This window comes from Theobroma cacao, chromosome 9 (genome assembly GCF_000208745.1).
Source record: "Theobroma cacao cultivar B97-61/B2 chromosome 9, Criollo_cocoa_genome_V2, whole genome shotgun sequence".
Taxonomy (NCBI): Eukaryota; Viridiplantae; Streptophyta; class Magnoliopsida; order Malvales; family Malvaceae; genus Theobroma; species Theobroma cacao.
Window position 1 is genome coordinate 38035117 of NC_030858.1, and position 12654 is coordinate 38047770.

A 12654-nucleotide genomic window follows, 5' to 3' on the forward strand; every position below is an offset into this window, starting at 1 on the left:
ATTATTTATATATAACCAAGAGATGAATTTTAATCTGAAGTGATTTCTCACCTTGCTTCTGTTCTTGTATTTGTATACTGTAAATCAACTTCGGGTTCTTAAACTTTTAAGTCTTTGATTCTCAGTTTAAAGAACAATACCTCGTCAGTTCGTTTCTTGATTTTTAGAACTGGCCACCATGGGATATAAGCCAATTGCTTCCACTTGCTTCTGTCATTTGCTTGCTAAGGAAACAGGGAACATGCTCAAAGTGCCGGCCCGTGACAGTAACACCAAGCTAAATCGGGCAAAGTCTTCAGCCAATTGATTTTATTTCAATTACGGCTTTGAAAAGAATGTTTGCCACAAAATATTAAAGAAGGAAAAACAGAGGATTAATGGATAAGAATCAAGCCTTACCTGTTGCAATTGAACATCTGGAACAGATTAGAATGCCAAGACCAAACTCTTGAGAGTTCTCCAGGTTTGGGACTTGAAATCATCATTGGCTACATTTCAAGCAACATTTTACAACATTTTCCATCAGTGGAATTACAACATTTTACAGTGAATTAGCCCCTCAAAAAATTGATGCTCATAGTTCAAGTTACAGAGTTTCTTCTGAATCAAAAGACAAGACTGCCGACCAATATTGAAGTTAAAGTAACTGTGAGGTTGTCATCAAGCTCGGTACTAATCGGGAGTGACTCCACCAAGGCTGAGGCAAGAGACACAACCAAGAAACCCAAAACAATCTCCCAGCTTTCTTGAATATATCCAAAGTAGGCAAAATAGTACATAAACCTGTTACAACATTGTTTGCCATGAATCACATGCTACATCATGTTGAAGCTTAATCTGGAAGGAAAAAACAAGGGAAAAAGGAAAATCTATGCAATGCTTACCCAACAGAGGCCAAAAAACCAGCTGTTGCCATGGCAACACTACCAGCTATAGACTTGTTACTATTGTAAGGGAGTTTCTGTCTACCAAATCGCCTTCCCACGACATCCGCAATACCTGAAACAGATAAAGATGATAAAGATTGCATAGCTCAGGCATTTTCAGTAAAAAGCACCTCAGAAAGTCAAAACAAATCACCCCATCTATTGTTTCTGAGAAGTACTTGAAATTTTCATCTTGACCAGCTTTAAGTCCAGTTAAATCAGGACAGCAGAAAATAAAAAATTAGCGAATTAATTAACTCTTACCATCTCCAGCACAAAGGTTACATATTGCAGCCACTGCAATAGGTGAAGTCCTCCAGTAGAGCGCACAAGCCAAAGTAATAGTTGTAGCATAATATAGTGGTCCTTTAAGTAGTTCCCTGATGTAGGGAGAAAGTTAGGACAAGTTGAAGAAGTCATAAAAAATGAGAAATAAGAAATGACTGAATAATAGATTAAAAATAACACATTAGTCTACCCTCTTTCATGCCATGTCTTGTCTCAAGACAGAGGCAGGAAACAAACACCCAACAAGAGAAAAGCTACTAACAAGTAGAAATGTTCCTGATATTTCCTATTTGCAACATAGAGATCAAGAACTAAGTATTCATCCACACTCTAACCTGTAGTCTCCATATCTGCTCATTGACTTCACAGTGGCTTCATCTTTCCATAATCCAGAACCTATAAGAAGCATCCGTATAATATTGACACCAGGAGTAATAGCTGCTAAAATTGCTCCCCGATACCCAGAACTGTAATGATAAGTATTAGCTATTTCATTGGGCAAATATATGGTAAATATATAATGCTGCCTCAGTAAGGAGACCACCTGAATAATGGCCAGCAAAGCATGAAAACAAGCCCGATACTTATATGCACAAGCTTCCTATTCAGTTTCTGAACAAGAAAAGAAAGCAGTTACACAACCTTCACAAAATAACAAGTTCCTTTAGGAAAAAGCAGTTTTATGTCTCCTTTTAATGGACCAGGTTACTTAGGAACAAACTGTTTACCAGCATTAATCACCAGACAGAAATTAAGAGAAACCATTTCTTTACTCAATACATGAAAGATAGCAGATGACTGAATTGACATTGAATGCAAGATCAAGCCTAAGCACTTATATCATTCCCTGAAACATGAAAATCTCTATAATTAACACTTTGCTATCCAGAAATCAATGGCTAAACGAGAAATATGGAAAATTTGAAATGGTTTATACAAATCGCAAATCCAACAATACACAGACGACTGAATCACATGATTTTAATCCTCAAACGCATTACAATTTCCATCTGTTCCCCCCTCAGAAATCAATAGCATAAATTACCAACTCCATTCTGAAACTATCAGGCCAGCACATTTTTCATCCAGCACTCTCTTCGAAGTGAGAAAAACTCGTCCATGATGCAGAAGAAAGAAACAGAAAACTTACCATGAAACTAAAAACTAGCTGCTAGATCTCACTTCCAATAACAGGCAAGTCAAATTCCAAAGAACACGATAAAAAATGCAATCAGAGGAAGTTAATTCCTAAGGATTGAGCTCATCATTCATAAAGATGTAGTTAAAATCGATTAATCATGTCAAAACTAAGCTTAGGATGCGTTGACCGTGCTAATTTTTTTTAGACGAGGTAAGTGCCGATGGCAATAACGCCATGTTTGGGAGCATGAATTTAACATTAGAATCGGAATCGGATGGAATCATCCGAATCACGAAATCTCGAACTTCAATGCAACCAAAAGAACGCATCGTTTAGCGATAAAAGCAAAGCAGGCTTACACTGACCTGATCAAGGCCTCTTTTGGCAGTTTCTTGCCAGAGTAAAAGAAACGCAAAAATAACGCCGCAGCAAACCGCGGCGGCTAACAAGTCAGACACCACCGGATTCTTATCTAGCATTATTAACCACCACCAATATCCGTAGCTAAAAACGAAGCTCTCTCACTAAAAACAAGAAATGCTAATAAAACAAAAAAGAAAAAACTCGTAAGCTTCCAAAATTGACTGCTTAGCTGGACAGAGTTATATCCAAGTCAGCATTTGAAAATGTTTAACTCCACGATAATCATACTAATAATCAACGCAAGATAAACGAAACTAGGTGGCCGGAGTTTTTGACAACCTGGTCACAGAGGCGGCGTTTGGCGGTCTCTTGCCAGACACGGAGGACCGAGAGAGCGACGAAGCCGGAAATCACGGTGGCGCAAACGTCGGAAAGGACCGGATTTTGAGGAAATATCATGGAGGCAGCGGGAGGCGTCGGATTTCGGCGGGGTTTTCGGGAGTTTGTCGATCGTAAACTGAAACGGTTACCGAATTCGTTGCTGCTGGTGGCGGTGAAGGAGAGAGATACGTGAGGGTCGAAGATGAGGTTGTTGAGCTTAGAAGTAAGTTTAGGAATTGTTGAAGAGTAGAAAGGCACAGCTGTAGAAGCCATCCGAAATTATTAATTTTCTTCCTTTTTCTTGCCAGAATCTTTATTGACCTTTTGGTGGTTTCGTTTTGAATTTTCCAGCTTGAGCAAAGGCGAGTCTAGTGGGCCAGGACCAAATAACGGATTCGGATCTGTCACGAGTGGATGCCCGATTAAAAATTCAGCATTCGACCCGACTTGATTAAATCGAATCGGATATTAATTTTACCATGCAAAATCGTATTATTCAAATTTAATCGAATGGGGTACCAATTAAAATTCAGTAACTACCATCCCTAGGTGGGTGTAGCACTTTTATTCTTCCATAGGCTTTACCGAGGGTACATGACGTATCTATATCGACAGTAATAAATGTAACCTTACTCTATATTAATTTTGCATTTCTGTCTTACTAAAAAGATTATTTGGCACCTCTTCTTGAAAACAATTTTAATTGTAAATTTCAACGAAAATAATTTTAATTGATTATGAATCTCTTTATATTAATAAATATAATTTTTATCTAAAAATGGAGTAATTATTTGTTACAATATGAATATGGTAATGAAAAGTACAAATGTGACACACACACACACCTATATAACAAAATCATACCATTAGAAAATTATTAGAAAATATCAAAACAAGATCCCATCATTATAAATTAATAACCTATTTCGATTGTAATTAACATTTTCTTTTGAAAATTCGTCAATGAGTTATTAGTTGTTTAAAGAATAAGTGAATTTGTCACCTCTTAAATTGAACTTTTAAAGATTGGATATGTAAAATATATTCCTCAACCTCTCTGAAGTGAAATTGAATTTGAATTAAATATGAGTTCTTCATGTGTCACACGTATAAATAATCTATTAGAATACATATATATATATATATATATATATATAAATTTCTCAACAATAAAGACGATCGGCAACTAATTAATTATTAATTAAGATTTAATTTGGTGTCAATCAATTAAAGTGTTAGGCAATAATTAGTTAAATTGATTCACCTCTCGCAGTTTCTTGGGCCATATGGAAGTAATAAACCAATGTAAGAAAAAATGGGAATAAAAGAAGAAGTTTTTTACAATTTAATTTCATATTTAAGTTATTTATGTTAAAATTCAGTAGCAGTAAATATTTTTCTAATCTATATAAGTGTTTAATTTTTCATATATAAAATTGCTCTTCTCGATACCGATCATAAAGATGAATCATATCCTGAAAAAATTATAAATTAATTATACTACCTATACTTTCTTCTAAAGCTTAGGTATATGCATATAATTAAGTAATGCTTTTATCTATATATTAAGCTTTTTATGTACCAAAAAATTTCTATTAAGCTTTCTAAAATTGTACTACCTATACTATGAATAGAGTCAATAAAATTCCAAAAGTTTTGAAATATGTTGACTATAGCATGTTCGGAATCAATTCTCTTTATATATAGTAATGCATACAAATTTCTTGTTCATAGAATTAAATTCAAATTCCTCTTCTTTAAATAAAGATTATATATATATATATATATATAATGAGATCTTGCATCACCGACAGAGCCAAGGGGTAACGGCTGGTGGTAGCCGCCATCATTTAATTTTTAATTTTTTATTAATTATATATAAAAATTGATATATATATATATATAGTATGATTATCTTTATAATTACCTTTTAGTTACCTCTCATGTAAAATTTTGAATTTATCACTATTTGACATGTAAATGACTTAAATTATTTCCAGAACCCATACACGTTGATCACATGACTTTCCAATTTTTCACTAAGACATACATGGATATATTTCTTAGGGTTCCATATATGAAACGATGGCATGGTGTTTCCAGGTCAGGAACACATCTTGGAGCATTTGATTTCCCTCGAATGGAAAACTGTACAATTATTTGGAGCCTCTTGGTTTTTTTTTTTAAAGGCAATTTGGAGCCTCTTGTTCACTTTTAATACCAGGTTATTACAAGGCAACTTATAAGGTAACAATAAAGAAGGTAAAAATAACTATTTCTAAGACAGCTCAAATGCCAGATCACCTACCACAATGGGAGAAGTGGAAAGACTAATTCACCCAAATTAAAAAAAAAAACATTATTATTATTATTTTTTATCAAAATCCTGGACATGCAGATGGACTCTAGCTAGACAGGGTGAAGTGTTGCTTAGAGGCAGGTAATGCTTGAAATCCTTCTGCAGTATATTTGTATTTGTAGGTGATATTTTCACTGTTAAATGTGCTTTGTGAATCTCGATGTTAGCATGAATTCTGTAACATTTTGATTACTTATTAATAACAATCTTCGTAGCTTAACAAGGGAAAAAGAATCCTGGACATTTTGGGTATAGTAGAGGCTTAAACCATAGATGGAAATCAAATAGATACATGCATATCACTATGCATAAGCATTTGAGAATTTAGTAGGTAGCCCTGGCTTATAAATAGGAAAAGGTCTTACGCTTACTTGCCTCACTCTTTTCTCTCTTTTCATAAGGGTACCTCTATACACGCTTCGTGAAAGTAATATTTTTATTAACTCTCTAGTTAAATTTTAAGCGAATTGATCTGAAATATTTTTTACATATGTAATGATTTCAATTCTTTCGCTTCGTTTGATGTTGCTATAGTTTACTTCTTTTGGTGTTTAGTTGTAAGCTTCTTATTCTAGATCACAATATTTTATCAATCAAAAAGAAAAAGCATGTAGAGCAAGCCACAAACACTCTGACAAGATTGTTGGGGTTGTTTTAATTTCTTTAATCGAGTTCAATTTTTTGCAGGTGACAAACTTGTTGAAGCAATGGAAGGAATTAAGATCGAAAATGTTGAGCAGACCCCCGATGCTCCATTGCCGATGTTACCATCCAGCGGAAGTGGCAAAGCTGACCATGAGATGGCTCCTGCTGATCAGATTGATCAATCCAAGACTGGAAAACATGTTCCTGATCAGGTTCGTCAGGGTGAAGGACGAGGGCTTGGTAATAACGTGGACCCTAAGAAGCTCAAAAGGTGAATAACATCTCATAGTTCTATTTTATATTAGAGATTCAGATATGTTTTCTCGAGAAGGTTTGTGAATGCTTTATGCTCTTTGTATATTCTTCTGGCCATGTAGAATTACTGCAGGCCGTGAATATTCACTAAGGTATCGACTCAAACAGCAGCAACACACTGCACAGCTGGAAACAGACGTAAGAAGTCTCCAGGTAAACAAAAATCATCCAATTCTTTCATGTTATGTTTCTGAGTTTTGACATAAAAAAGTTCAAATAAAAAAAATTTGTAAGGTTATATCTTTTGGGGAATGAATCGAATGTATAGATCGAATCTAAAAGAGTCGAATGAATGAAAGAGGGAGAGGAATAATACCAAAAGAGAAGGGTTTTTACCATAAATGAAACTTATATACTTTTTGTAAATCCGTAAAGTACGAATGTTCAAAATAATATTACATGTCTTAATCGTAATAGGATAAGATTTCAAATAAAAAATACAAAGGATCGAAATGGTATCACGTGTCTTGATTCTAGTAAGTTACAATTGTTGTCATAGGAAAAGAAACCCTAACACTATCTTTATATGTATATAGGCTGGATTGGCACTCTACTCTTCAAGGATCAAGTATGCTGATACTCATAACTCATTGCTGCGAGCGGAGAATAGTTGCATGCAACAAAAACTGACTGCCTTGGGTCGACAACTGGCGTTCAAAAATGGTTTTCCCCTATCTCTCAATCCGTTTCTCTCTTTCCAATGAGTATGACAAAATGAGTCAAAAAAAAAAAAAGTGATGTTGGGATATCTTTTCTGCAGCTGAATGTCAGCAGCTGAAGCTGGTGAGGGAAGAGCTGAAGGAAATGTCTTTGCTGTATCACGTACCGTATCCACCAATATTCTCCCAAACAGAGAACTACGGCTACCAGCTGGTGAATAGGGCCCTGAATCAGCCAGGATTCAATCAATCTATGGAACCAGCTGGGGCGCCGGATATGCAGAATCAAAACTGGGAGAACCAGTTTGGATTTGGTCATCCCAACAACGAAGGCATCAACCGTGGTCCGATGTAAAACCTCCAGCTTCTGCCCTGTGCAGAGAAGAGAAGATCGATCTCCCTGTTTTTAATCTTTAGTTTTCGTGCTTGTTATTCCAGCTGGTAGGGCTTGTTATTTTCAGTTTATTTTGCATGGACTTTTCATTTGATCAGTACCTTTATGGATCTAATAAAGGGAGAAATATTTCGGACGTGATATTAAGTTTCATTTAGGATTGAATGCATTACAACATTTGAGATTATACATATTTTTACAATATTATTATAGATTTAACTATATTATGTAAATTTTTTATAATATTATAACTAAAATATATTTATAAAAATCGCATACATTAACAAAAATGGTTAAAAGAATGGTTTTTAACTATTATTTAAATTGATATTATTATTTTTATTGATCATTAGAAATGATATTTAGATTGATTGTTAAAAAAATTATTTTTATTTTTAATTAAAAATGATATTTTTTGAATAGTTTAAGAGTTTTTTGAAGTATGATGTCAAAAATTGTTTTTATCAATCATTAAAAATGATATTTTGATTGATTAATAAAAAAATTACTCTTTTTGCCGTTTATTAAAAGTGATGTTTCGATCGATCGTTGGAAAAGTTATTTCTATCAATCATTAAAAAATGATATTTTGATCGATTGTTAAAAAGATTACTATTTTGATCGATTATTGAAATGTAATATTTTGATCGATCTTTGAAAAAGTTATATCTATTAATCCTTAAAAATTATATTTTGATCGATCGTTAAAATGGTTATTATTTCAATCAACTATAAAGTGATATTTCGATCGATCATTGACAAATTTATTTTTATAAATCATCAAAAATGATATATTTCAATAAATCACTAAATCTATTATTATTTTTACTGTTTCTTAAAAGTGATATTTCGATCTCTAATTAAAACTAGAAAAATTAACTTGCAAACAATTGTAAAAAAAAAAAAAAGATAGAGAAAAAGACAAAAGCCAAACTTACATCTTTTCTTTTTCTTTTTTCGAATCAAATCCTATTAAATTTGATGATATTCATTTGAGTGCTTAGAACTCATTAGTAGAAATGCTTTGAAAAAAAAAATTAATAAAACAAAATGTCCTTCAGGAACTAGAGCTAATATGGCAATGCAGTTGGCATGGTTTAGCTGACCAATTAGCTGCAGAAACAATGATTAGGGTTCCAAACTTGCCCTGAATTCAGTTTCAAGAGTCTTGTATCTTTCTCGTGCATTCAAATTACTATAGTTAAAGCGACAGCTACTATGTTTTTCCCTTTAAAGGGGTCTGCTTTTATTACCATTGAAAAGGGCAGAATTTTACCCTTCTTAGAGATAACCATCAATGTCAGAAGAAAAAGCCAAGTTCATGACCAAAATAACTTAATCAACCCTGCCAGAATTTACTAGACTATCCTGGTTGAACACTAATTTTTGACAATTTTCTCTCTTTATGTGGGTAATTCTGTATTTTTGAGATAAGGTTTAACCATGGGTGTTTTGAACTCAGGTTTTGTTCTTACATTTCATATATGGTAAGTCACCTGGGTTTTGTGTATAAATACCAGGCCAAGCAAGGCTCTTAATCACAAAGCACTTTGCTTACATCTTTATAGGGTTAGTTTGAGTTTAAAGTAGATTTTCCTTTTATGAAGTTTTTCATATCTGCTCACTCCTAATGCTTGCTTGTTTTGCCTCTTTCCTGCAGGTTGATATAGAAGCATATATATTAGCGAGTCGGAAGCATGGAGGGAAAGAACAAGAAGATTGCCCAGGAGACACCAGCTGCTGCCTCGACCAGGCGTAAAAGTGCCACCAATGCCAGGTCCATCGCCTCCATGTCTCCATCAAACCTTCCTAAAGCCCCTACTTCATTCCAAGGCTGGAAAAAACCATCTTTCATGCATCATGCTGGTGCCGCTGGGGCCTCTGGCAGTGGAACTAACACCAGTTCCTTCCAGGCACCCGACCCTTTCTCCATGAAAGGTGAAAAAAACAAGACCATTTCGTTACAGGAACCCAACCCTTTATCCATGAAAGGTGAAAAAAACAAGACCAGTTTCTTCCAGGCACCCGACCCTTTATCCATGAAATTAGTTGAAAAAAACAAGACCAGTTTCTTCCGGACACCCGACCCTCTATCCATGAAAGGTGAAAAAAACAAGCGGATAGATCAAAACCCATCTCCTACGTCTAATCAGAATCTGACCCTCAAGATTTCTGATGGTGTTAATTCTGACAAAACCGAGGTTGGAAATGGTGCTGCAGTCCGCTGGGGTCGTAAACTGGATCTCGATATGGACCCCAAAAAGCTTAGACGGTGAGTTTATTCTGTCTTCTTTAACGTATCATGCTGACCATTCAAGCATTCACTCCTTTTTCGCTTTGTTTGTAGGGTCATTTCAAATCGAATTTCTGCTCAGAAATCAAGAATGAAGAAGCTTCAATACGTTTCTGAGATGGAAAAGAAGGTGGAAGTTTTAGAGGTAAGCATTATCTCTCTCTAGGTTTCGGTTCTTCTTCAATTTGTTCCAAATCTACCAAAAGTTTTGTCATCATTGTTCTCCATTTCTTACGTTTCCAGGCTCAAATCGCTGTGCTCGCCCCTCAAGTTGCATTATACAGAAACCAGAAACACTACCTGCAAATGGAGCAAAAGGGCTTGAAGCAACGGATTGCTGCTTGTGCCGCCCGAAAAAGTCTCGTAGATGGTAAGCAATCTAAACTCTCGTTTTCTCTCATTATCTCCAATCAGAGATATAAGTATGACTTGTTTCATGTTTTCGGGCAGCCGAGGTCGAAATGAATAAGGCCGAACTGAATCGACTGAGACAGCTTCAGATGGCACAACAACAACAGAAGCTGCAGGCGCAGGCGAGCATGGGTGGTTGGGAACATGGATTCACATTGCAGATGGTGAATCCAGGTCTGTCACAGTCCGGGACTGGACACACCATGTACGTCCATCCAAACCAAGGTAAAATTAAGTTGATCATGCAACCTGATTCATTATTTGGGACTATAATCAGTTCTCGATCAAATAAAAAAAACATATACAATATATAATACATATCGCATACCAGTTACACTTACAAATCCGATATTGATCTCACTCATTGCATAATGCATACGAAAATAAAATTAACATGGTGAATGAAAGAGTGGCCTCATTTCCTTTCCAATATAATTAATGGGCAAACAGACATTAATTAATAAAAAAAATTGGGATATGATAATTGAAAACCCCATTAATTTCGATGATTCTTTTTTATTGGGTGCAAATTTAGATTGAACCTCCACCACCCCCCCCCCCCAAAAAAAAAAAATCACACAATTATGGTTGAAAGAAGACGAAATGAAAACCATTCACAGGGTTATCTAGCTAATATCACAGCAGCCTCATCGAAATTTTCAGGAGTCAGAAACGTGTCAAACTCATGCTTGGAGGTTTGTGGCAGAGGAAATGATTGATATATCTTTGCATGCACTTGCTTTCTTTTTGTTTGTTTGTGTTTAAACCTGGACTTATTTTCAAATTTTGAACATTATTAATTCCATTTGGAGGCATAACATTGGTAATTCTTTTGGATAATTGTGGTTTTAACTTCACAATTTACTTGTTAATATGATGAATTCTTATTGGACATATATAAAAGGTATAATTTTTTAAATTAACATAATAATAAATAAAATATTTAAATTAGATTATGATTATCACATTAATAAGATACATAGTTTTTTAACCATGAATATGTAACTCTTCTGCAGCTGTTGTTGGAGACAATACAGCAGAAATAATCAGCAGGCTGAGCCAAACTAGCTTGAACCCGCAACAGGAACCACCTGGACAGATTCCACTGCCTGGCTGGGAACCAGGGCTAGAACCGCTGCTAAATATGGGCTTCAACCAACCTGGACCGGGGCTGTTGCAGAACCCAAGCTTGAATCAATCAACACAGCTGCAGAATGGGGGTCTGAACCCAACCCTGGGAGGGCTGTTGCAGAATCCAAGCTTGAATCAATCAATGCAGATTTCAAGCTTGAATCAATCAACACAGCTGCAGAATGGGAGTCTCAACGACCCAACCCTGGGAGGGCTGTTGCAGAATCCAAGCTTGAATCAATCAATGCAGAATCCAAGCTTGAATCAATCAACACAACTGCAGAATGGGAGTCTCAACCCAACCCTGGGAGGGCTGTTTCAGAATCCAAGCTTGAATCAATCAATACAGCTGCAGAATGGGAGTCTCAACCCAAACCTGGGAGGGCTGGAGCAGCTCCTGAACATGAACCTTGGGAATCAAAACCCTCGCAATGACTTCATATGAACTAAACTAATTATGATTTGTCAAGCTGGTTTCTCTGCAATCTTTTCGTTATTTGTTGTTTGGTTTCAGCCTGTTTATGTCTGCTGTCTTTATGCGGTAGTTTTCTTATAATCTCATGGACTATGAATTACTGTTTCATCATTTGTTTCTTTTTCCTTTTTTGCTAAGCCATAATTTCAGCACCATAAATAGATGTCAATTTCAGCACCATCTCACGAAGAATTCCTTCCTACCCAAGCCCGTTTCCGCCAGTGAGTCGACACAGTACTGATTGTCTTCTCTAAAAAGATTCCGAGAAGATATGTTGAAACAACTTCTATTATTTGCTTGTAATTATGGATGCAGTAATGTTGAATAGACATTTAGGATAGAGTGAAGGTGGAATATGTGTGGCTGATAATTAATTAACCAGAAATAATTAGGGCAACTTCTGAGGTATTAATGCTACTTATGAAGCAACAAACTGGCAGTTTCGTTTCAAGGTTTCCTCCTTGAATGAATGAATCCATGAATTGTACATCTTATACGAGGTTCTTATATTTGCTTCAAGGCCACACACGATCCACATACATGTATGAGAAAATTGATAATGCCTTTATGCAGTTTCTTTCAATGATAAAACAAAAATTTTATCCCTGGAAGTATCCTTTGAAAAGCTTCAAGGCAAGCAACATATTGCAGAAGGTTTGGAGACAGAGGACAATCAGATTGATTTACTGTCAACTACTCTATCGTTATTTCACATCTTCAAGCAAATAAAACAAATTACTCTATTACCTACTTGAAAGAGAAAGCTCTGATAGTTACCCATTGTCATTATTGTGAACAAAGAGAGGTCAAATTGATCCTATATAACATCTAGAAAGCTAATCAGCAGAATGAGAGAAAAGGAGAAAAACAAGC

The 12654-nt window shown here is 35.4% G+C and overlaps 2 protein-coding genes across 3 annotated transcripts; one reads left to right on the forward strand and one right to left on the reverse strand.

Moving 5' to 3' along the window:
* LOC18590992 (probable phytol kinase 3, chloroplastic) lies at nt 375-3433 on the reverse strand. 2 transcript variants are annotated; one of them, XM_018128426.1, is made up of 7 exons: nt 3058-3152; nt 2721-2895; nt 1759-1826; nt 1550-1681; nt 1191-1306; nt 885-999; nt 375-783 (listed from the first exon to the last, which is right to left on the reverse strand). In XM_018128426.1, the coding sequence occupies exons 2-7, from the start codon at nt 2832-2834 to the stop codon at nt 606-608; spliced, it is 723 nt and encodes a 240-aa protein (XP_017983915.1). In that variant the 5' UTR covers nt 2835-2895; nt 3058-3152; the 3' UTR covers nt 375-605. The 2 variants fall into 2 exon arrangements, with proteins under 2 accessions (XP_017983915.1, XP_007016939.2); XM_007016877.2 differs by lacking the exon at nt 2721-2895 and having other exon boundaries at nt 3058-3433.
* On the forward strand, nt 5150-6710 carry LOC18590993 (basic leucine zipper 2). Its single transcript, XM_018126953.1, has 4 exons — nt 5150-5249; nt 6146-6374; nt 6481-6571; nt 6687-6710. The coding sequence occupies exons 1-4, from the start codon at nt 5150-5152 to the stop codon at nt 6708-6710; spliced, it is 444 nt and encodes a 147-aa protein (XP_017982442.1).